This window comes from Coenobita brevimanus, chromosome 26 (assembly GCF_032717465.1).
Source record: "Coenobita brevimanus isolate Jiangsu-jjx chromosome 26, ASM3271746v2, whole genome shotgun sequence".
NCBI lineage: Eukaryota > Metazoa > Arthropoda > Malacostraca > Decapoda > Coenobitidae > Coenobita > Coenobita brevimanus.
In genome coordinates this window covers 10,822,328-10,848,392 of record NC_136979.1, presented here as the reverse complement: position 1 = coordinate 10,848,392, position 26,065 = coordinate 10,822,328, and the positions used below count along the sequence as shown (strand labels likewise).

The 26,065-nt window shown below is 41.6% G+C and overlaps 1 protein-coding gene across 1 annotated transcript in view; it reads left to right on the top strand.

Annotated features, from left to right (window-relative positions):
• Positions 1–24,778, top strand: part of LOC145393965 (serine/threonine-protein phosphatase 2A 56 kDa regulatory subunit gamma isoform-like) — a 294,483-nt gene extending 269,705 nt beyond the window's left edge. Inside the window, exons 11-12 of the mRNA XM_080267941.1 lie at positions 23,672–23,867; positions 24,304–24,778. Of these exons, the coding sequence (XP_080124067.1) occupies positions 23,672–23,867; positions 24,304–24,456 (349 nt within the window). The 3' untranslated portion in view covers positions 24,457–24,778. The remainder of the gene's footprint in view (positions 1–23,671; positions 23,868–24,303) is intronic.
• The last annotated feature ends 1,287 nt before the right edge of the window (positions 24,779–26,065 follow it).

Genomic DNA, 26,065 nt, shown 5'->3' with positions numbered 1-26,065 from the left:
TTCTTCTTCTTCTTCTTCTTCTTCTTCTTCTTCTTCTTCTTCTTCTTCTTCTTCTTCTTCTTCTTCTTCTTCTTCTTCTTCTTCTTCTTCTTCTTCTTCTTCTTCTTCTTCTTCTTCTTCTTCTTCTTCTTCTTCTTCTTCTTCTTCTTCTTCTTCTTCTTCTTCTTCTTCTTCTTCTTCTTCTTCTTCTTCTTCTTCTTCTTCTTCTTCTTCTTCTTCTTCTTCTTCTTCTTCTTCTTCTTCTTCTTCTTCTTCTTCTTCTTCTTCTTCTTCTTCTTCTTCTTCTTCTTCTTCTTCTTCTTCTTCTTCTTCTTCTTCACCTTCTTCTTCTTCTTCTTCTTCTTCTTCTTCTTCTTCTTCTTCTTCTTCTTCTTCTTCTTCTTCTTCTTCTTCTTCTTCTTCTTCTTCTTCTTCTTCTTCTTCTTCTTCTTCTTCTTCTTCTTCTTCTTCTTCTTCCTTTTTTTTTTTTTTTCTCCTGGGCATAGGCTTCTCAGCCTGCTCCCAAGGCCCAGTAGTCCTCCTACATATCGTACACCTTTACATGTCACCACTTCGGTGCTAACACCCACCATCCATATTGAATATATGCTAGGGCTGTCTCATACAGGACTGGTGTATTGGTATTAGCGGGGGTATTTTTGCGACATGTCGGCGGGTCTTCTGGTAGATCAGTAAAGTCTTCCGTAATGAAATTCAAATCCTTAACCCCTTAACCGCGGGGTGTCACTTTCGTGACGCTCTGGCACAATGGATCATACCGCAGGGCATCACTTTAGCAATTCTATGTTATTTTGAATTCTCCTGGGCTTTCAAGTGGTGGGTTGTATCGTCTATCAGTACTGCCAGTGTCCAACAATAGTCGGCACTGCCAATGTCATCTGTACTCCCATCCATTGTTGACAATTTACCCATTTATCCCCATTCTTGACCCCCCTACCTACCTCCCCTCCATTACCCTCTCTTCTTGTCTGCCCAGTCGCTCTGCGCTAAGCAAATCATCCCTGGAATTTTCCACTGATTTCATCCATTGAAATAAGCCCTATGCCCTATTCTTATACAAAATAATATATACCAAAAAAAAAAAATAAGGTAACTGATAGTGCCATACACCTGGAATTGGCTAATTATCACCTGGCAACACCCCACGTGCACTTGTTCGCTAATTTTCCCTGGTAATTTCCCCTTGAAATATGCCGTATAATCTATTCTCATGTTAAAAATATATATAAGAAAGGAAGGGAGAAGCCTAAGTGATATTTACATTCACCTGGAACTACCTAATTTCCTGCCAATCATTTCACAGCATATAAATTAGCAGCTGTCACCTCGCTGACGTTGTCAAACCTTGGCAGCCTCATATCCGCCTCGTCATTTAGTTCAGTGTTGTCTCTTGAGATGAAAGCACATAGCACTCACGCCCCTCCATTTCCGCCACTTCTAGAGGGCCCTGTAACCTCTACCCCTACTAAACCTCGTGTGGGAAGGGGTAAAGGACTAAATGGCTTTGCTGTGGAGCGTGAACTGGCTAATTTATCCATGATAATGATGGACAGTGACTACAATCTTTCTGGTGAATTGTGTGATGAGCCAGTGGAGGAAATGGTGATAAACTACGAGTGCTTCAGTGTCCCAAGTTCATCCTGGCTCCAAGGGAAAGGAGCCCTTATTTACTGGAAGTGACAGTGTATAACATAGTGTAAATAAAATAGAAATGTAAATAATTACTAATATAAGAATGTGAGTACAAATACTTGGAGTAATGACAGTGAAAGCTTTGCTGTCTACAGTAGTTTACTGAACGAGAAAGTTAATGCCTGGAGTGAAAATAAACAACTATTACTGAAGGAAACTTATGGATAAATACTGTATATATACATATATATATATATATATATATATATATAAGTGTAATAAAGTAATAGGAATATAAAGTGTGAGTGTGTTTATGAATAATAAATGACAGAATACCAGTGGGGAACGAGCGCAAGTGGGACGCTCGTACGCGCTCGTAATTTTCATTGCTTTCACAGTGATTTTTTTTTTTTTTTTTTTTTCCCCAAACTACTTGAAAATCATAGAATAGTGTTTCTAGTGATAATATCAGGCTGTGGTAATCATATTACTGGGTGTCGGGAAGTGTAAAGTGGAGAATTCGTTACCCCAACTTCAGAAGTCTCCACAAGTCCTACGGTACGTGACGAAGGCTCAACAAACATCCCAGGAGAAAGCTGAAGGTATGTGCCATATGCACATTTAATTATAATATTCTAGGATTAATAACTGATTTTTGGCAAATACTTTTAAAAAGTCAGTTGGAGCGCGAATATCCCCGCGGTACACACAAGGAACACAAAAACAACCCCGTGGTGTAGGGGTTAAACTGGTCCCTACCCCAGTGGGGATTTGAACCTGGGTCCAGTAGGACCGCAAGCCACCTCTCTACTGATTGAGCCACCGGTGCTTGAAGCTCTCTCACATGACTTCAGAAATTGACTTCCATGGGAGTTGCTGTATGCTGATGACTTGGTATTGGCTGCAGATAATGAAAGGGAGACGAAGGAAAGGTTTAGGAAATGGAGAAACAGAATAGGACACCAAGGCTTGAGAGTAAATGCGGGGATAAACAAAAGCGATGATAGCTAGGGCTGGTGGCAGTAGTTTCAAATCAACGAGAGTGTGGCCATGTACAGTTTGCCACAAGGGTGTGGGAAGTAACTCCATTTAATGCAGTGTTTGTGATAAGTGGGTGCATAATAGAGGTAGTAATATTAGAAATAGACTACAAGATAGTATTGTTGGTGGTACTGTCAAAGCAGAGGGAATGTGGCCTTGTGCAGTTTGCCACAAAGGTGTGGGCAGTAACTCCATTTTGTGCAGTGTTTGTGATAAGTGGATGCTTAAGAGATTTAGTAGTATTAGAAATAGACTGTGAGATAACACTCGTTTTGTGCGTAGGGTGCGTCGGGGAGATCCTAAAGAGATTGCTGGCGAGTCTCTTGAGTGTGTGGAGTTCTGTTATTTGAGGGACTTGTTATGTGCCGGAAGTGGAGGTGGAGCTAGTTCTGTGGCTAGGGCAAGGAGTGGTTGAAGGAAGTTCAGAGAGCTGTTGCACATACTGACATTGAGAGGGCTCTTCGTCCATGGCATGTGTTATGAGTGTAATGTTTTATGGTAGTGAGACCTGGCCAGTAAAGAAAAAGGATTTTCATAGGCTCAAATATACAGAAATGGCAATGATTAGATGGATGTGTAGTGCACCCTTGAATGCAGGGCATGGGGGAGCTAGGATTACAAGTGAAGAGTTGAGAAGATGAATAGGACTGAAGTGTGTTGGTGTTGTGGTGAGGAGCAGAAGATTGAGATGGTTTGGGCATGTTGAGAGGATAAAGGATGACAGTTGGGTGTGGAAGGATAGAAGTGCAAATATTGGGGGTAGGGTTGCAAGAGGCAGACCGAAGAAAGACCTGGGCCGAGGCCATACAGCGTAACCACAGGGTTAAGGGACTAAACAGGGAGGCTGCCAGTGTCATGGGTAGGGTTACGAGAAGCAGACCAAAAAAGACATGAGACGAGTTCCTAGAGTGTGACCTCAGGGAAAAAGGACTGAATAGGGAGGCTGCCAGAGATCAGGCAGCATGGAGTGTTGCCATTAGGTGACCAACGCCAATGCATAGAAGCATGTTGGAGCCTTTATTAAAGATACAAATGATACAACTTACAGTAAACCCTACATAAGTCAAACTATATGGGGCTCTAGGATAGTTCAACTTACCAAATTTTGAGACTGACCGGAATTAAAATGGAGGGGGGGGGGACTTTTACCACCCAATAATCATAGTTTATGTGATTACTTATTTATTAACACTAATCTGAAGAAGTATTTATAAAGCAATAAAAATAAACAATAAAAACAAGGTGGTGCATGTCATAGGCTAGGGTAGGACACGAGGTTGCATAGGTGGAGGGATGCAACAGTCACTTAATTATGCAAAGTCCTGCACTTATTTACTTCACTTTACAATCAATTAAACTAAAATATAGTACTTGGAATATAAGAAAGTAAGATGTAAACTTTTGAATAAACGCTAAGTCACGCCTTGGTCAGAGTTCAACTTTCTGGAATTTCTGCCTTCTGCAGGAGCAGCTTATCGAGGTTTTGCTGTATAGGAAAGAAGAGGGAGCAGTACTTTGCTTTTGATTATTGGAAGAAGGCCTTTGACAGAGTTCCTAGAGAGGTGGTGAAATGGCCAATGAGAAAGCTTGGGACCGAGGAGTGGCTGGTTTGAGTGATTATGGCAGTGTATCCATCCGTCTTCCCATCCATCCTCTCCTGTCTTTCTTTCCTTCATTTTTTCCTCTTCCTTCTGCCTGTGGGTGACTCTACAATGAGTGACAAGCCAAATGGTTTCCTGTACACCAGGAATCCATATACAATGCTGGGTGGTAACCATGTAACCAAATTTTGGCGCCTGGTGGTTAGTGGGTAATTACGGCACTCCAGTCGGATTGAGACCGTGAAGGTTTATATCCACGGGATGGTTGGGGTTTATTGCTCATGTAATGCCACTCAGTGATGAATGAGGCTAGACACTGTCATCTTAAATGTCAGAACCAACTTGCCTAGCCCCGGGCCCCTACGCTCCTCATGGGGCAACGTAGGATTGGATGATGATGATGATGATGATGATGAGGAGGAGGAGGAGGAGGGTGCTTACATCCTGGCAAGGGTGAACGTAGGTTTGAGTGACAAGTTTACTGTGAATATGTTGGCATGCATCAGGGGTCAGTCTTGAACCTCTTACTGTTAATCATGGTGCTTGAAGCTCTTTCTCCTTCCCAATACCAAGCCTGTTGCAGTCGTGGGGGGGCATTGGGGTCTGGGGCTGGGGCCTTATGTTGGGGGTGGTGTTGTACTGCTTCCCCATCCTTGGGTCCCAGCCTTTTACCCTACTAATTTTTACTTGGTCCTTTTTCTTCTCTTCCTTCTTTTCTTTTCTTCCCACCTTTCCTAAGATGTGAGAGCCGTGCTGATGGGATGCAAAGGTGTCTCTTTTTTTTGTCAGTTGTGGACAGCCTCGGAGAACCACGGGTACGGTGGCCTTGTGCTTCAGTTGTTTTACCCTTACTCCTGATCCGGGCTCTCAAGAGTGGACTAGTTTATTTCCTGCTCTACAATTTCTGCTCACCACGGCCAGTGACAAAGTTTACTTTTTCTCAAGGAGCAATGGGAAATGCTCTTAAACTTTCTACCAGTCTGGCAGATCCTCCTTCCCCTGCTTTTCTGCCCCTTTCCTCCTCTCTCTGTCTTCCTTCCATTTCTTCCTCCCCTCTCTCTCCTCCCCTCATTCCAAACCCACCCACCCCTTACCAACTTCCATTTTTGGATCTCAGACATGATCGGAATATGTCACCATCCACCCTACCTCAACCCCAATGACCTCTCTCCTCCAACAAGTAGGGTCTGATATCACATTCTTTGCTTGCCTAAATGGTTTCTGACTCCTAACTGTTAAAAATGAGACACAAGCAAAGAAGATATTATCACTGACTGATCCCTCTGGGAATCCCATCACTGCAGTCCTAGATGCACAACTAAATTCTGTTACTGGCACTGTTTTAATCCCATCCTCCATCTCCATTGATGACCGCAGTTTCGCTGAAGGCTCCGCCAACATCCAAGAAATTTTGTCAGCGCAGCACCATACTGTACTGTCAGTTCAGTGCTATATACTTCCCCCTCGGGGACATTGCAACTGTCCTGTTAATATATCAAAGGTAATATTCAAACAGCATGACCTTCCACCTCAGTTATTGTTTGTGGTACAGTGCTTCAGGTCAAAGAATGTACATCTCCTCCTCGACAGTGCATTTCATGCTGGAGCTTCGGCCACCCAGCTGAATACTTTAGGCCACAAGCAATCTGCCCCATCTGCACTCAGCCCAGTCACACCTCCCCTGACTGTGCTGCTGAAATACAAGTCAGCCCGAACTGTCAATATCCTCATCCTGTCTTTTTTCCGGAATGTCCGGTTTACCTCTTGGAAACTGAAATCTCCAGGATTCGCCGGAAAGAAGGCCTTTCCCTCAGTGCAGCACGTCAGCTTGCCCGTGACATAGAATTCTCTTCCCGTACTGCTTTTGCTTGAGTGACCCATCCTGTATCCACTACCTCTGCTGTCTCTCAGTCATGCCTCGCTGCACCAGTCGCAATCTCTAACTCCTTTCCTGCACTTGCTTCCCTATGTGACATGCCTGCTCCCGTGTTGTTGCCGGTCTCCAGCTCTTCTAGTGTCTCGGCCTCACTTCATGTCATTAATTCTTTCTCTACTCTTGCTTCTCTTCTAATTCTTCTCCTTCCCTCCTCTGTTTCTCGCCTCCTCCCCTGCCTCCTTCTACCTCTGTATCTTCTTGGTCCTCTCCCTCATCACCTTCTAATCCTGTAAGCAGACATCAAAGCGTTCATGCTTCTCTATCTCACATTCCTGGTCTCTCCCTCCCAGTATCTCTTGTCCAACCTCCCAAACATCCCTCATGTTCCGCTTTTCCTCCCAGTACCTCATCCTCTCTCTTATCCATCTTTCAGCACCCTCAGGTCGTCTCATCAGTGTCCCCCTATCCTGTTTTATCTCCTTTGGATACAGAGATGATTCAAGATATTTCCTCCTACATTCACAGTACAGTACTTCCTTCATGTCCTCCCTTGTTTCTGTGGACGTCCATCCACCTCCTTCTTCCCTTTCCCCTCCTCCTGTTCCTCCTCCTCCTGAACCTTCCCCTCCCCCCAACTCTGTCCGTCCTCTCCCCTCTGTGACTTCCATTTCTTCTTTCTTTTGTCCAATTCTTTTGGTCCTCAATCTCCCTATGTCTCCCGGGCACTCTTGTCGTACCGTTATGTGCATTTGCCACCCTCTTCCCAGTCTTAACCCATGGATTGCGAGCCACAGTTCAGGCTTGGTAGCGTCGCGTTGCGAGCCATATCTCAGGCTGGGTAGCGTTGCATTGCGAGCCACAGCTTAGGCTGGGTAGCGTCGCTTTCCGAGCTACAGTTCAGGCTGTGCTGGCTGTGCATCATGGTAAACAACTCGACCCCTATGCAAACTTATGCATGGTGCTACGCAAAGATGGAGAGAGAGAGAGAGATTTTATTTCTTTTCACCAGACGATGCCCTGGATGTTTATCTTCAAGTTTATAATAAACAATTTTTTTTTTTTCCCACTAATCCCGTATGTAAACTTACGCATGGCCCTACCCAAAGACAGAGAGAGAGAGATTATTATTTATTTATTTTTTTCACCAGCTGATGCTCTGAATGTTTGTCTTCAAGTTTGTAATAAAAAAAAAAAAATAAAAAAATAAAAAAATAAAAAAAAAAAATAAATAAAAAAAAAATTCTTCCTTTGTTTTTTGCACACTACGGGGTGGGATAAAAAAAGATAGTTGCACAATCCACGGGTTAATTCTTGTTTCTCCTCATGGCCCTTCTACAATGAAATATACGCAGTTTTGCGTCCCATTGTCCCTCCTTACGATACCTCATATCTGTTCATGATCCTCTGCTTGTAGCTGTCCAAGAAACTTTTCTTTGTGCTTCCCCAGTTCCTGTTCCAGGTTTTTCTTTTCTCGGTTATCCTCCTCCTTATTCTGCTGCACTTCTTATCCACAACATTGTTCCTTTTGAACCCCATTCTGTTCCTGCCTCTATCCTTTATGCTTCTGCCCATCTTTTTCTTTGCTGCTGGGTCACTGTCTGCTCATTCTGTTTGTCTCGTATTCCTTTTGGTTTTTCTGCCTTTTCCTCCTTACTTCTTTCCCTTCTTCCTCCGATTCTCCTTCGAGACATCCATTGCTGTCATACCCTTTTGGGTGACTTCGTTGTCACCCCAGGGGTCGCCTCTTCGAACAGTTTTTTGCGTCATCTGATTTTTTTTTTTTTTTTTTTTTAAACAGAACAGAAGAAGGAAAAACAAATGAATAAAAAAAGTAATCCATATACCAGATTACTGGTGTCCTCTGTTCATAAAATATCTGTAACAGTTAGACTTGAACATCTGTAGATTGAAGTTTGGAGGGAAACAGCTTTGGGGAAACAAGTTCCAGAGAGATGCAGTTCAGGGAATGAAAGAATTCTGATACGCAGAAGTTCTGCATTATGGCTGAGTGATATTCCAGTCGTGAGCGCTACCAGATGACCGTGTAGCATGAGGGAAGGCATGGAGAGGTGGCACCATTGAAGCAACTTTGTTTGAGCATTTGCCATAAAAATATCTGTAAAATAATTCAAGGGAAGCAACATTCCTTCTTACTTGTAGGGGAGGTAGTTTATCTGTAACGGCAGGGTTGTTAATAATTCTAACAGCTTTGTTCTGAATTTTGTCTAATTGTTTTAATGCAACCTCTCCACATCCATTCCACAAGGGTGAGCAATGTTCAAGCTGAGAGTGCACTTGACTCTTATAAGTTATAGCTAACTGCTCGTCAGTGAAGAAGTTACGGACTTTGTACAATAATCCAAGTTTCTTTGAGGCGATTTTAGCAAGTGATCTAACATGAGAGGTCCAGTTGAGGGCATTGTCACGTTAGACGCCAAGAACTTCGGTACTTTTGGAGAGGGGAATATTAGTAGCACTGAAGGTAATATACGAATCTGGCAATATCTGTCTGTTAGTAAATTGTGTATACTTAGTTTTGCTAGCATTAAATGAGACAAGGTTGTTTTGTCCCCATTCACTGATCGTAGATATGTCTTGATTTATGGAGATGGCTGTATTGAGTTGAGAGGTAGAGATATTAGACTTTGTAAATGGGTGTCTGAGTGTGCATGAACTATGTAGTGTTGAGTCATCTGCATATGAGTGGATGGGATTGTGGGTGACAGATAAGAGATCATTAATATGAACCAGGAACAGGGTTGGTGCCAGAACTGATCCCTGCGGCATGCCGGCGTTAATTGAGTGGAAATTGGAATATACATTATCTACTTTTACTCTTATTTTGCTGTCACTGAGATATGAGGAAATCAAAGGAACAAAGGACATTAGTCCATAGCAAGGGAGTTTAGACAGCAGGGAACGGTGCCATACTCTGTTGAAAGCTTTAGAAATATCAAGGGCTAGTGCATGAGTTTCTCCATGTAGGTTGATTGATGGATGGTATGAGTTAGGAGATTATGTCAATGGTGGACCTTTCGTGGCGAAAGTTGGATTCAAGATGTTTAACAATGTGCTTATTGATTAAAGTTTCCAATACCTTACCAAGAGAAGATGTGGCAGGTATTGGTCTGTAATCAGAGGAGTAAGAGGAACTTCCTTTCTTCAGAATTGGGTGGATAGTGGCTTCTTTCCATGAATTTGGGAATGAAGAAGTACGTGTGCATAGTCTGAATAATTTAGCTAGAACTGAGGCAAGTTCTGGGGAATGCTTTTTCAAAACAATTGGAGAAATTCCATCTGGGCCTGGAGCTTTGTTGGTAGGTAAATTGTCTAGGATGGATTTTACAAATCTTGTCTGTATTTTAAGTGGAACAATTTCGGGAGAGTCAAGTTCTAGTACTGGGACGTTCTGGTTGGCATCGTCTATGGTAGAATTTCTGGCAAAAGTATCTGCTTTCCCATGTGGGTCATTTGTAATGTTGCCATCTGACGATTTTAGTGGGGGAATGGATGATGACTTGCTAAAGTTATTATTGAAAGAAGTAAGAGTTGACCAGAATATTCTATTGTCATTAGAGCTGTTAAGTAGTTTTGATGCATGCTTTTGAAGAAAGTTTCATTTAGCTAGATTTAATACGTCTTTTGCATGATTTCTAGCAATTTTAAATTGAGAGAGTGATTCAGATGTTTTTGATTTTAAGTAAGAGTTATATGCCACTGACTTTTGCACTGTTGCTCTGGCACAGTTGCCATCAAACCATTTTGGAGAGTTCGATCTTTTAGTGAACTGTTGACTTGGTATGAATAAATCCATATCAGCTAGTATTGAGTTGCAAATGTGGAACTGGGTAGAATTGGAATCACTAGAGAAGAAAGACTGCCATGGAATGTCAGCAAGATAATTTCTAAATCCATCCCAGTTTGCCATATCAAAGTGGCATCGGGTCATCCTGACAGGTTCAGAATGGGGAGGTGTTGGGGGGTTAACTAATGAGGCTTTGATGAGATTGTGGTCAGAGGATCCAAGTGGTGACAGTATGTCTATCCTATATTGATATTGATCTGGATTATTTATCAGGAATAGATCCAGGAGATGGGCTTTGTGGTCAGGATTATCAGGTATGGTTGGTTGCTTTTCCAGCTGGGTGAGATTAAACGATTCTGGAAACAGTTCGCACTCTAGACCAGCGTCGTCAGTCCTGGCAGAATGCAATAACCTTTCAACATTATGTATGTTATAATCACCCAAAATGGTAATTTTGGTGCTAAGGGCAAGGTTAAGGTTACTCAACTGTGTGGATGTGGAAGCAAATACACTGGGTTCCGAAGAAGCACTGGGGACTGATAAACTACACGGATATATTTGGTAATATTTTGACAATTTTGTTTATACAATGAGTAATCAAAACCAGATGAAGTGAAGTTTAAAATAAGTGTCAACCTCCTATTGGGATTTGATATAACAACAGGTGCCACCCTTGATATGGAAGTTTGTGAGGAGATGGTAACCAGGAAAACAAAATGGGGATATATCAGTAGAGGGTGAGATTTGTGGTTCTGTGTGGAAAAGGGCCAAAGGGGATATGGACTGAAGGAAAAAAATGAACTGAGTTTTAAATTTGTGGTAAAGCCGCGGATTTTGATGAAGAATAATGTCACACTTTCGCTTCTCCGCTGACGAGCATTAGTGGAAATTGCAACAGTTGCTGTTTCCACTTAATAGTGGCTCTCCTACTTACTTTGTCCTTTATACTCATTCCTTTTCCTGCATCAATCTATCTCTTTGTCCTCCTATTTCCCCTGACTTCCACTGGTCAGTTTTGGATGATTCTCTTTTTAGTGACCACTGTCCTATCAAGCTTTCCCTTACTTCTTTCTGTTCGATTCCTCGTCCTCCCCGTTGGCAGTTCCATGGTGCAAACTAGAGCTTGTTTTCCTCTCTTACGGTCCTCTCTTTACCTCCTTCCTCCATTTCTTTTCCCCATGAGTTGCTTTCTTTCTTCTTGGTCCTGGTTTTAGGAGCTGCCCTTACTGCTGTCCCTAGAAATACTGGACCCCTTACAGCTAAAACTGTACTGTGGTCGACTCCTGAATGCAATTGTACCCTCTGTGTAATATGGCTGCCTGGAAAAGCTTCGTCGTCAGCAATCTACGGCGGACTGTACCCATAGTCTCATAATATTTCAGTGTGCATCTGCAGCCTTCCACCCTACTGTCCATCAAGCCAAACGCCACAGTTGGATGTCCTTTGTTTATAGCATTTTGGCGGACACTGCTGTTGCAGCACTTTGGTCTTGTATCCGTAGAATCTCTGGCAAGCATATTCTGCCACAGGCTCCTGTTCTTTCTTTAGGTGGTCGTTCTCTAGCTGATCCGTCCATGGTTGCTGAAGTTTTAGGTAGTTATTTTAGCATTGTAAGCACAGGGTCCCACCTCTCTCCACATTTTCATTTAATTAAATTTCTTTCAGAATCTGTTCCAATTTCTTTTCCTTTATCCGCTGAGGGGGCTATTGATGCTCCTTTCTCTCTCCATGAATTGTTGTCTGCTCTCCAGTTGTGTAAAGATTCCAGTGAAGGTCTTGATGGTATTCATTATAGTATGTTTAAGCATCTCTCTCCTAGTACCCTGTCTTTTCTTTTGGCCCTTTACAACAGGATTTGGTCTGAGGGTTTCTTTCCTCCTCCTTGGCATGTGGCAGTCATTTTACCATTTCTTAAGCCTGGCAAAACCAGTTGCCTCCCTCAAGACTACCATCCCATTGCTCTGACCAGTTGTTTATGTAAACTGCTTGAACGTATGATAAATCACTGACTTATGTGGCACCTTGAATCCTGTTGTCTTCTTTCCCCCTTACAGTTCGGATATCGAAAAGCTCATAGCACTTTAGATCCTCTCCTTCATTTGGAGTATTTTATCCGTTCTGCTTTTTCTCGTCACCAGTTTGTCATTGCTATATTGTTTATTTTGAAAAGGCTTACTGTACTGCATGGCGCTATCATATTTTGCATTGTCTTCATCCCTTGGTCTTCATGATAAGATTGGTGTTTTTCTTCAGAATTTCCTCTCCCTCCGCACCTTCCATGTATGCCTCTGTACGCCACAGTACCAATCTTTCCCATGCCTTCCCCCAGCATGAAGGCATCCCTCAGGGCTGTGTCCTTACTACTACCCTTTTTCTTATTGCGATTAATGGTATTGTCTCTTCTCTGCCTCCCTCTGTTCTGTCTCTCTGTATGTCGATGGTTTTGCTATTTACAATGCAGATTCAGATATCCTCTGTGTCCAGGCCCTTCTTCAGTCCGCCATTACAGCAGCCTCTACTTGGGCCACCACTTATAGTTTTTGTTTCTCTACCTCCAAGGCTTATGCAATGTCCTTTACCCGTTCCCATACTATACCTCAACCACCTCTCTACCTGTATGACACCCCTTTTCCTCGTCAGCCTTCTGCTACTTTTCTTGGTCTTGTCTTTGACTCACGGTTAAACTGGAATGTGCATGTTTCTTCCCTTCGTTCTGCCACTTTCTTATTACAAACTCTGTCTCATCTTTTGTGGGGCGCTGATCACACCACACTTCTTCGTCTCCACTCTGTCCTTATTCTTTTTAAACTCGATTACAGGTGTTGAGTCTATTCTGCCTCAGCTTTCGAAACTTAATTCCCTTCATCATACCAGTCTCCATTTAGCCATAGGTGCCTTTCTGTCAACCCCAGCCATAAGCTTCTGCATCGAATTGGGCATTCCCCCCCCCCCCCTCCTCTCATCATTCTCACCTTACAGTTAAGTCTTATGCACATCTGCGTCAGTTTCCTTCCGAGAAATTGCACCGCCCTCCTCCCTCTCTCCGTCATTCATTTCGGTTGTCCTCTCATCTCCTTCCTTTCTCCTTCAGTGCCCCTGCTCTTCTTTAGTCTGTTAGTTTAACCTTTCCACCCATTTTTCCCTTTCGTCCTGTTTCTCTCTCCCCTTGGCTTTTAATGCCTCCAGTGGTCTGTTCTTCATTTCTCCTTGCTCTCTTCTTTCTCCTGTCACATTCTGCTTCCTTTTTCTTGATCACATGTCGTCTCACTCTTCTGCAACTCCTATCCTTACCAATGGTTCCAAATCCCTTTGCGGTGTTAATTTTGCTGTTGTCTCCCCTGAGTTTTCTTTTTCTAGTTCCTTTCTTTCTGTTATGGGACTTTATGCTATTCTTTTTGCTCTGAAGGCTGTTTTGTTCCACCTTTTTGTCTTTTGTTAACTTCTCCAGTTCTCATAGTGCTCATTCATCTCTATGGGCCTCTTCTTCTTCTCATCCCCTTGTCACCCTTATTCAAGAACGGCTTTTCTGTTTTTCTTTGTGCAAGAAGTCAGTTCAATTTTGCTGGGTCCCTGGTCATGTTGGAATTGCTGGTAATGATTGTGTAGACTCACTGGCTCGTTCTTCTGCTCGGTCTCTCACATATTCTCCTCAGCCCATTCCTGCTCTTGATTGTTTTCCTGTTCTTACTAACCTCTTCTGTGTATGGCAGACTTCTTGGGAATTCCAGGCCACCAACAGACTTCATCTCTTTAAACCTTCTCTTCGTCCATGGTCTGTTTCCCCTCATCCCAATTATCGATGGGAGACTGTCCTTGCTTGCCTTTGCTTGGGTCACACCTGCATCCCTCATGGCCACTTAATGAGTGGTGACCCACCACCACTTTGTTGACGTAACTGCCCCCTGACTGTCAGACACCTTTTTCTCGACTGCCCATCCTTACTTCATGTCTGTTGCTCTGCATTTCCCTTCCTCTCAGTATTACCCCACCCCTCTTTGCCCACTACTTTCCTACTTTTTCTGTTTCCAATATTATTGCTTTACTTTCTGCTCTGCATATTTTGCATCTAATTTAATTGTCCTTCTTCCTTTGCTACTTTAGTGCCACATAGCCTCTCTCTAGGCTTGGTGCCAGCTTTTCTTATTACTGTATTCATTCATTTGAAGCTCTCTCACATGACATCAGAAATGGACTTCCTTGGGAGATGTTTAATGCTGATGACTTGTTGTTAATTGCAGAAAAAGAGATGGAGCTGGAGGAAAGATTTAGAAAGTGGAGTGATGAAATGGGGGTACAAGGGTTTGACAATAAACATGGATAAAACAAAAATGATATCTTGGGGTGGTGGAGATACATTAAAAGCAGAGGGAGTGTGGCCATGTGCAGTTTGCCACAAGGATGTGGGAAGCAGCAAATCATATATGTTTGTGATAAGTGGGTGCAAAGAGATGTGCTGGTTTTATAGGTAGGCTGTGACATAATGTTGATTATGTGTGTGCAGTGTGTCAAGGAGAGGATCTGTATATTGAGAGGTGTGAAAGGATTAATCTTGCTGGTGAGTCTCCTGAGGGTTTGGAGGGCTTTTGTTATTTATGGGACATGTTATGTGTTGGAGTTGGGACTGACGTTAACTCTGTGGCTAGGGTAAGGAGTGGTTGAAGGAAGTTCAGGGAACTGTTGCATCTCCTGACATTGAGTGGGCTCTCCCTTCAAGCTAAGGGATCCTTGTATGCAGTATGTTTTAGGAGTGTAATTCTGTGTGGTTGTGAGACTGGGCAATAAAGGGAGAGGATATTTGTAGGGTCAGACATACAGAAATAATGATGATTAGATGTGTAGTGCATCCCTGAATGAGAGGCATGGGGGGAAGTGTTTGGATTGTAGTTGAAGAGTTGAGAGGAAGGATGAGACTTGAATGTGTGGTTGTGGTGAGGAGATGTACAGTAGATTGAGATGGTTTGGCCATGCTGAGAGGATGGAAGATCATAACTGTTTGCAGAAGGTGAGAGAAGTGAACATCCAGGGTAGGGTTGTGAGTGTTGCCTCAGGGAAAAGGGACTGAACGGGATGGTTGCCAGTGATTGAGCAGTGTTTAGAGCCACCATTAGGCGACCAAGGCCAACACATGCAAGCACGTTGAGACCTTTATAAACAAAGCATTAAAAGTGAGAGTGAGATGGATAGATGGATATGAGTGAATTTGAAATCAGGCAACTAACTACAGTATATGAGTTACGTAACACAAAGGAGACAAGCTGGTGCAAAATGCATGGTTATTCAACCAAACATTTTATTATTTCTCACAGAAGCTACACACATTGATAATATTTTTTTATTTATTAAAAGTGAGAGTGAGATGCATAAATCGATATAAGTAGAACTGAAAGCAGACGACTAACGATGTAAGTATTGTAACAGAAGAGACAGACTGACCCAAATGTATGGATGTTTATGTAAGTATTTTATTATCTTCCACTGAAGGAGCAACATGCATACACACAGTACAAAGGCAAGCAACATGAGGCCCTGTAAAAGCTCTAGTAAGGCAAAGGTCACATTCTTCATGACGAACTTAATGAGCACCAGCACTGTATGGCTTACTCTGTGGCTGAGATGGACCAGGCATCAGCCTTTGTTCTGGTGGGCATCATTGGTGGTGCAGGGAGTGGTGGGTAGTTTGAAAAATTCGCCTTACATGCAAACTGTTGACTAATGCACTTTTAAAAAAAATTGTAATTCAGCTCGACTTTTTTGCTTTGTTTGATAATGGTCTATGTTGGGTAATGCAGCTTCAGATACAGTAAACAGGGTTTACTGTATAAACAAAGCTGATGGAGGATGAGGATGGAAGCAGAGTGTGTGTATCTAAACAAAGTTGATGGAGACTGAGAACAGAAGCAGAGTGAAAGTATGTAAACAAATCTGATGGAGGATGAGAATGGAGGCACTGAGAGTGAAGTGGAATATAGATTGGAAGAATATGTCAGGAGGAGGTGGAGATCATTGTACATAGTTGAAGAGAGGCCTGGAGTCATAGTTGCCATTACCACCCAAAATGTACTAGGGGACTGGGTGACTGGTAGTTGCACCAACAAGTGATGGCAGAGTATCGAGAAGTTTGTGGTCATTGGTAATGCACATGTTTTTCCATATATTTGTTCAGGATGAACCTTAAATTTTGAGATTACAAGAAGAATAATAAAAAGTCAAAATACCTGTGTATTTCTTTATGGTAGAAGAAATTAGTTGGTTACAATATTAGGTAATCCTGAAATTGAAGTACTGTATTTGATGTTTCACATGTCATTCAGGGGCAGCTTGGAATGAGTAATGGAGTTTTAAATCTAGTTTCGTTTCATTTCAGTTTTGAAGGCTCCAACATACTTGCATGTGTCACCCTTGGTCACCTAATGGCAGCTCTCCATGCTGCTTGATCTCTTGCAGCTTCCCTTTTCAGCCCCTTTCCCCAAGGCCACACTCAGTGACCTCATCCCAGGTCTTTTTCAGTCTACTCTCTCAACTCTACCCCTAACATTAACACTTCTTACTTTCTGCACCCAATTATCATCCCCCTCCTCTCCACAAGCCCAAACCATCTCAATCTACTTCTCCTCATCACAGCACCAATGCACTCCAGTCCCATCCTACCTCTCAACTCTTCCATCGTAAACGTACCCTCCCCAGGCCTCAGACTCAGGGATGCACTGCACATCCACCTAAGCATTGTCATTTCTGTACATTTGAGCATACGAATATCCTCTTCCTCTAGTAGGGTCACAAAGTATAATTCTTGAGCAGTATAAATCTGAAAAGAGCAAAACTTAAGTAACCAATTCTAGTCAATCATTATTATTAATTAAACTCTACTAATAATCACATCCTGTCTACTAAAACATTAATGAATAATTTAATGCTATATATACCCATTTCTCTCATCTCCCTGGATGAAGGCGGAAAGTGGGAAAGCTGTGTATTGTAATAGGCTACAGTAAATTCTTAATTATCCAGAGTATGGTGACAAAGGAGGTGACGGAAATTAACTGGCGGATGTTAGCATCGTACCCTCCACCCCCCTTCCTTGAAAGGGTTAACTACCAATGAAGCTCTCCACCTGTACTGTATAACTTGTCATACATTGAAAAACATCATTAGATCCTGCGATAAGCGTGGTATAATGTCATTGTACCGTACTGTACACTCTGTATACCTGACCCCTGGAGGCAGTTAGGCAGGACAATGCAGGTCACCAAGGTACATGAAAAGAGGATAGGCTGGCCTAACCAGGTGTGAAGAGAGGGAGAAACAGAGAGAGCTGAGGCATGAGTGACAGAAGTAAAAGAAGGACTTGAGGGGGAATGAATCACCAGAAAATTAGCAGGAGAATTTCTTGTGAAATCCTGTGTGGTTAGTGGTATGACATCCATAAATTAGCACAGTGATGACAACAAAAAGTGAGGAACCCCATCAGAAGCAGAGCTGGATCTTGACACTGTGGCTCCCATGTGGCATGCTAGAGAGAAACCAGCGGCTTTGGGGGAGGAGGGGGGTTCTAACGTATTGTCAAGCATTTTGCGACGAGATACACGAAGAAAAATGCTCTGATATAGAAGGGAATACAGTAAAGCCATCTGCAGTGAAATAAATTCAGGGCTAGGAGAGACTGCCAGATTTGCCAACAACAGAAGCACTTGGTGGTGACTCACAACCCTGAATTCGATCTGCCAGCTTACAGTACTGTACTGTATTGTTTATGGAATACTGAACATGAAACGATAAAAAAGGTGGGGGGGGGAGGGGAAGGGTAAGAATTTAGGATGGAATGAAGCCAGCTTTTGTGGGCCAGAAATCTAAGTCATGAGCAAAGCTGCCAGGAAATTGTGTCAAGGTGATGAGATGAATTGCATATGCAGTAAAACCTCATTATAACGGACTAATTGGGGCCCAAGCCATTCTGAAAAAAGTGAAATTCCGATAAAAGCGACAGCTGGACTTCCCCCTGCTAACCCGAACTTTTTCCGATATACAGTAGGTACGCACAGTATGTGAGTTTATGGGCAGCAGAGGAGGTCGCTTACTAGGAATTCGTGTACTGTGAATACATAAACTTATGGGAAAAATTACATATGGGCGGCACCCCCCTTCATCGGTAACCCTTGAGACTCCTTGCAACCTAAGTATTGTACTGTACAGGGAAACTATATAAGACATTTTACCTAAGATAAAGTAAACCAACAAGATTATGGCTTTACTAAATCAACAAGGATATGGCCTAACTAAACCAGGACGTAAGAACGGGATCCAAGGCAGGGTGAGGCACCTATCATGCATCTCCTGCACCACCTGCCACACCACCCGACACAGCACCTTCCTCACCACACTCGTCACCAGCACTTTTGACACTTTCACCAGCTAATGCACTCACTTTGTTCATAAACCCTGAATCTATTTCTGACACCTCAGACATTGCATCATCCTCTTGATCCTCCCCAGGAAATGGCTCTTATGATGTTGAAGGGAGTGATTCCTCATTTTCTTGAGGCTGCAGGTAATGGGTGATGAGGCAACTGTTGGCGCATCTTGGGGTGGCAATGTCGCGTGCTCGGGGTAACCTCAGATTTGGGCCACTCTTTGCTGCCGTCTTGCCTGTTATGAGTTCAGTTCGTGTACTATTAAAAAATACATTAGAATTCCATAAAAAATAAGTCCCCACGTACTATGCGATTTGCGTACTGTAAGCTTGCGTGCTGTGCGTACCTACTGTATCAGACATTAGTCCAGATCGCATCAATGGTTTTTAAACTGTTTTCACTACCATTGCAGTACTGTACACCTTTCCCCACTATTCAACAGGGATGCATTCCATAAAAAGTGGTTGAATAACAAACTTATTTTTCCCATAAGATTATTAAGAAATAGGGAGGTTAGGTTCCTGACCTTGATTATAAAAAAAATATTCAGTAAAGATGGGAAAAATACCAAAAGTGACACAGGGTTTTGAGCTGTTTTTTTATTGATCTACATTCTCAAGGAAAATTATTTTAGCACTACATACATCTCAGATGATTGGCATTTGATTTTCAGTAAAAAAAAAAAAATTGGAGAACAAATGAAATATACCTGCCTAAAGATACATTATTACAGAAAGCTGCCTGAACACCACCGATAGCACATTTACTGCCGCTCCCACTGACTGGACATGACGTCACCACACCAAAACAAACTCAGATGTACACAATTTAAAACCATAAATAGCAGTGGAAGCCTAACTGGAAGCACTGAAACCTAACTGGGAGGCTTCGCCCCCAAGACCCCCCAATTATTCTAACCTACCTAACCTAGTGCAAACTAAGATGTGCATCATGTAAAACTGGCGCCAAAACAGTATCGTTTGTGAAGAGCATTCGTTAATCATTGACGCAATCGTCACCTGACCATGCAGTGGCAAAACACTCACTCAGGTTGATGAACACTTGACTGTGCTTGACAAGGGTAGTCGTAGGGGTCTTGGGTGGAGTCATCATGGTAATGTAATATCCACATGGTCAAATAGAAATGCAGATGGATGAAGTTGCAATCGATTAGCAGGGCAGAGTGCAGGAGGCTAAGGCAGCTCAGCCGGTCTGTTTTGCGGCACGCGGTTTGAATTGTCAGAATGGAAGGGATAACCGTGTCGAACAACAAACAAGTGTATAGATTTTTAATGTCAAACAATGAATTGTCGAATAACGATCGGTCAAAAAACGAGGGCTTGGTGTACTGTATTATACATTCACTACAGTAATCAAATGGTATAATATATATAATAATGCTGTACTTTACACTGATAAATCCATCCATCCATCCATCATCCAATCCTACGTTGCCCCATGAGGAACATAGGAGCCCGGGGCTAGGCAGTTGGTCCTGACATTTAAGATGAGAGTGATACACTGATAAACATGTCGTTTATTTACCTTATTGTGGTGAACATAGCTGAAGTGGTCAGGCAGTCCAGACTGCTTCTGGCATTCTCGGACTTTTTCCGATATACAGTAGAGTCGCGATTTAAGACAAAAAGAAACCGCTTTTACAATAACACGGGCAATTAATTTCTCCCATAATTACATAATAGCACGGTAATATCACTCAGTTGCACGAGAGAAACTGTGGAAAGCGGGTGTGTTTAGGTATTGTATTTGGCAATTAATTTCTCCCATAATTACTTAATAGCATGATAATATCACTCAGTTGCACGAGAGAAACTGTGGGAAGTGGGTGTGTTTAGGTATTGGATATCCAGATGACTGCATTTGTTTACAACTCATGTGTTAAGCTTTTGTCTGTCGCTGATCGGCTTCCCCGACCTGACCCGACCCACGTGACCCATGTCCCATACCACCTGCCACAGCCTGCCTCAGTGTTGTGTGGATGGTCGCTGTGATGAGAAGAGTTTATTTGCTTATTTCCTTGCTCCTCATTTCCCCTCAGAACTCTGAGCACATGGTTCCAAACTCACTTTAGTTATGCCTAAACACCTGAAAGTGCTATGAACACAAGAAAAGCATTTATTCCAAAGGAAAATGTAAACTTGTTGGACGAAGTGGCGTGTAGTGTGGAAGCATAAATGCAAACGATCAGACAGATAAAATGAATTGGGTGTGTTTATGATGTGGATAGTTTTTGTTGGAAAAAAAAAGTTAATGCTGAAGGAGCAGTAAAAATCATATTTTAGCCTCTAGTGCAACGAGTGTGAAAAAGAGCCTTCATGCCCGATTTTTGTTATGAACTGACGGTCTTTGGTTGAGAAAATTCGGCTCGTATGGTATGTGAAGACACTATGTGTTGATGCAAGTACAGTAAATCCTTGTTTTTCGTTTTTCGTGTTGCAGATGTTCCGCCAAAACCGCGTGAAATGCGAAACGTCAAATTGTGAAGTTAAGAATCAATGGGAAAAACAGAGGAGCATTCCGGTGGGACATGTTCCTACCCTATCATAAAGTACTATAACACCAAACAGGCCCCACCCAAAATTTAATGAAGAGTGTTTACTAGTGCTAAAACAGCATAACACAATAAACATGTACCTGAAAAGACATTAAAGCTGTTATAAAGAGCTGCATCACCAAATATCCTTACCAGAAATAAAGTGAAGACTGGCTTGAGTGGCAGGTGAAGGTGTGTTGAGGGTAGATGGGCTAGTTACTAGGTGACATGGGCCTCTCTGGGGAAGCCCCATCACCTATGTCGAAGCCCTCGAAGTTGAACTCAGGCTCCAGCACCTCTACTTCCTCTCTGTCCACTTCTCCTTCATCCATCCCTGCTGGCACATCCAAGTCTTGCAGAATTGCAGCCATGTTCTGTCTCTCATGAAAATATCGTGTGATCTGGGCTTGTCTCTGCTCCTTTATGTTTCTGTTGTTGACGGCCATCACTTGAGACTTCAGATCACAGATCACTCAAGGTCGATAGGATGTTGGTAGCCTCAGGCACAGTCCTGGTGTATGCATCGAAGGTGGTTGCCATGTCGGTCATGGTGGACAGGGTGGTTGCAAAATGGCCACCAACAAATGAGCATCGGTATGCGTCATCGGCTGCCGGCTGGGAGCATCGAATTATGGGGAAATTCGTGAATAGTGAGACAACTCGGAAGCTTTTTTCTTGCACGAAAAACTAGGCGTCAAAGTAAAATGCGTCCAAATACGAGGACTTACTGTAGTTAGGTAAGATAATTATGTGAGTTCAGTTCTTGTGAATTATACTTTTATACAAATTATACTGCATGGCTGACTTGTTTATTATTTACAATTACTGCATTCTTGTGTATCTGAGAAGTGAAAAGTACGCAATCACTCCATGCTGACGACTGCAGTATAGTTTTTTTTTTTTTTTTTTTTTTTTTTTTTTTTTTACTAATGACTTTCAAAAGTAGTTTCACACTTTGTGTGTGTGTGTGTGTGCCAAAAGTGATTCCTGGTGAACTATGCATGATGCAGGGCAGTCATTATTCACGTCTTGATTTAGTCAAAAGTTTTTGCTTTATTGGTAATGAGAACTTTCAGGAGGTTTAGTGGCAGTCGTTGGTGGTTTTTTATGGGGGGTATTAGGGGGCAATTCTAGTGGGTTAGGTTAGGTTAGGTTAGAATGCACTGATGTGTCCAGTCGGTGAGATCGTATGTAAACACACTGTCTTGGGTGTCTGAAGGCAGACATATTTGTAATAATCTATCTTTGAATATATTTTTAACCAAAAATATGGGGCTTCTAGAACCTAACCCCTTATTTTACATGTAAATATATGTCATGTTGTAGCGTGAAATTGATTTTGCACGTGGTTCTGCATAACCTATCTCGTGTTGTATGAAGACTGTACTTAAGAATTAGTCCAATAGGTCCTCAATTCCAATAAAAGTGAGTTCCAGTCCATTGAACTTTGTTATATCAAGGTTTTACTGTATTTCTTATTTAGAGCTTTTAGGCTTTTTAATACATTCAGCTGTTTGCTGTGACAGATAATGAGCTGTGCAGGATAATGTGTCGATGGACAGATGGGTGTTTAGTGTATTTGAAATAGCTCATCAGCATGCACAAAGGGAGACAGCTGTTATTCATTAACAAACAGTTTTTCAATAAGATAAATATGTAGAAGATGTAGTGTAAGCAAGATTGAATAACATTAAGAAGAACCTCCAATACTTGCTCAGAGTCAGAGTTCTGTGGAGTGCCTAAACTATTGGCAGGAGCAACAGAATGCAGAGGTTCATATACATATTACTGAGTTCAAAACTTCCAGAACAGGATTTTAGTTGAGCAGGACATACTTGGTTTATTTACACACACACACACACACACACACACACACACACACACACACACACACACACACACACACACACAAAATGTACCGGTACTCTTCTGTTGTAAGGATTTCTTGACTCTTGTTCAGGTTCTCTTGTGCGTAGAGTAACAGAGAAAAGTATAATCTAACATGCCTTAATAAAGTTATTGTTATGGTATTCCTTACCTTGTAAGGAAGAACATAATAATAACTTTTATAACTGTGCGAGAGAGAAGGAATAAAAGGCAAACACCTAACTGCAGCCTCATTTAGGCTAATATTTCCATACTACCAAAGTATTTTCACTCTCGTGATATCCTTATCGTTTATGTACGGTGACCATAGCTTTTGGAAGACAACAGAAGTACTGCATTGATCAAGAATTTCCTGAGCTGCCCTTTTAAAGAAAGACCAATTATGCTTGATTTCTTGGAACACAGGGCATACAGTGTGGAGTAATATATACATATTCAACTTTGGAGAACATATCTTGCAGTGTTAATTTCTAAATATCATTGCCTAATGTTATTCATTTTACAACGTGAAAAAATGTTTACTGTATTTCATTCAATGATATGACATGAGGACACAAAAATTTATTATTTTCACTTATTTTTCATTGAATGGCTGGCATTGCAGAGTGACCAAAACAATTTGAAACTATGCTATCACTTCTTTGGGGTGACTGTACATACAGTACAGTAGTGTGTTAAGCAGAATGCCAGTAATAGATTCCACACAGAAGGTAGCATGCTGCAGACACTCCATCACCATATCCCCACTTCATGTGGCTGCTTTCCTGCAACCCATTGAGTTCAAATACACATGAGCCAGGGGCCGCAACAACAACAACAACATCTAATTCTTCCCATCTAAATAAAATGTTATTTCATCCTCTCTAGGGAGAAGGAGAAAATGCGCGAGCGAGAAGAAGCATGGCAACACATAGAAGACTTGGCTGTGCAAAACCCATTATTTGATAAGTATTCAAGTGACTTCAGCAGCATCTTTGGTTCAGAATCATCATTTATATCCTCCCCACAAGATGATAGTGACACGGATTTTAACGCAGATAATATTGGAGGGGAAGCAACGGAAGTAAGTGTATCTTGCTGAGTGCTGGTGCTGAGTTATAGTTTATATCTTGATCTTCAGTTCATTATCGATAATAACCATAACTACATTGCCAGAAGTTTGACTTTAAGGATAACCTTGATACACTCAAGACTAAGGACTGAAGCTGTTCAGTAGTTGAAAACCGTCAAGAACCATTCTTTAAGAAGAAATTTAAGTAGTTGTAAGTTTTTAGTAAAAAAAAAAGAGAAAGAGAAGCCATAAATTTTCAGTTACTGAAAGGATGGGAACTAGTACCTTAAGTGTATACAGTCAGAATCTGGCATTGAATAAACAGGGAAAATAATTTTGGATTAGAAGGCTGTTAACTATACAACACATAATGAGAAATGAATAAAGAAAGAGTTGACATTAAAAATATCCTAGTCCCAGAACTGACATTTTACCACAACTATTTCAGCAAGTGAAAAAAGTTCGGAACAAAGAGAAGCCATTGCTGCGAAGAAAGAGTGAGCTACCCCACGACCAATACACAATAAAGGCTTTGAATGACCACAAGCGGGCTGATGACTACTTGACAACATCTCAGGAGTTGGCTGCCACCACCAGCTAAATTTCCAACACCAAGCTCTACCAACACCAGAGGTTGCTGTAGGTGGTAATGGAACCCAGACAACCTAACTATAAGCAGTCCTTGTTATAAGTCAGGGATGTGTTCCAAATTATCATAACTTTCACCATTTGGCTGGTATTATAAATGGCATTTGTCTTCAAAACAGCTTTACAGGTAGCAGTGAAAGCTGAATATATGTTTCTGTAATTTAATGTGGATTTAAATACAAAAATGTCAAAGAGGAAACTTGCAACAAGGACTTGCTGTACAGGAGCCACATTGGTTGTGGAGCTGAGGAGCCCAGAGAACCATGTGTCATAAAGTTTATATTTCTCAGGTTGTAAAGGAACCTGTAGAACCACACTACAGTACTGTAGCAATGTGTCAGTGTTGTAGATGAAAAAAGAAAAAAAAGGTGGTGCTCGTGTTGTGCATCATGGCTCCATTCAGTGAGAATGGGCTTGTTAATATGATGTATAACTATGTTACAGATATAGCCCAAGCATTTGAAAAGAGGAAGTATGTTTGAAATATAAGTGATGGATACTAGTTTCCTATTTTCTTTGAAATGCCTCTTTTGTTATGAAAACCAAAGTGGTTATGTCAGTGATGGGGTGTATACTACTGTATTAGTTTTCATAACTAAGCCAATGTCAAATGCATGTACCTAATGCTTAACTGTTAAAGTGTAATGGGAAATGTATGTAAGTTAATAGGTTGTATCACTTAAGACATCTGCTAAGGATTTTGTATTTACAGATCAAAAGGTAAGAATAAACCAAACATTACCTGATTGTGATGATGTACAGTAACACAGATTTTCAAGTATTTTTTAACTTCCTTGAAGACAAAATAGAGAACCTCTAAATATCTTCACAGTATAGTTTGACTATGCACTTCATGCCATATATTATGTTTAGAGTTAATATTAGTTATGCAAGGATTATACATCATAATTGACTACAAGGCCAGATGGATATATATATATACCTGAATGCAGGACTCAGATTGCATTGGTATGACATTTGCAGCATTAATTGAGAACATGAGGTGTTTGTAACCAGTTTATTTTTTTATAGCCAAACTCTAAGTGATAAACTCTCAAGGAATTTAAATTTCTTAAAAAAACGTTGATTTGATATGCTTAGACAACATCCTGATTCATCATGCATCCTCACATTGGTAATAATTATTGATGCATATGTGGTTCTGCCTGTTTAGCATCAGATGATACATGTATAGATGGTAGAGTTACTTACTGGTGAAAGTAAGTATCCTATGCAGCCACAGGCCATATCAGTGGATTTACTTGCCTGCCTCTACACTACTGAATGTTGAAGTACCTAGTGATAGCTGTATGAATGGTGACTAGTGAGTTTACAAGCAAGAAAAACACACACATAAATAATTCTTTTGGATGGGCTTAAATACCAATCAGAATACTATGGTAGTTGTATTTATCAATACTGTATCACAGATTATTTTTATATTTGACAAGTTTCTGTGTATTGGTAAAACCAAATTATTTGTAATGAAAGTAATGTCTTGTATTTGTGCTTTTTTTTTTATATACCATTTATGTACAGTATGTATAATCTTACCAGGGAAC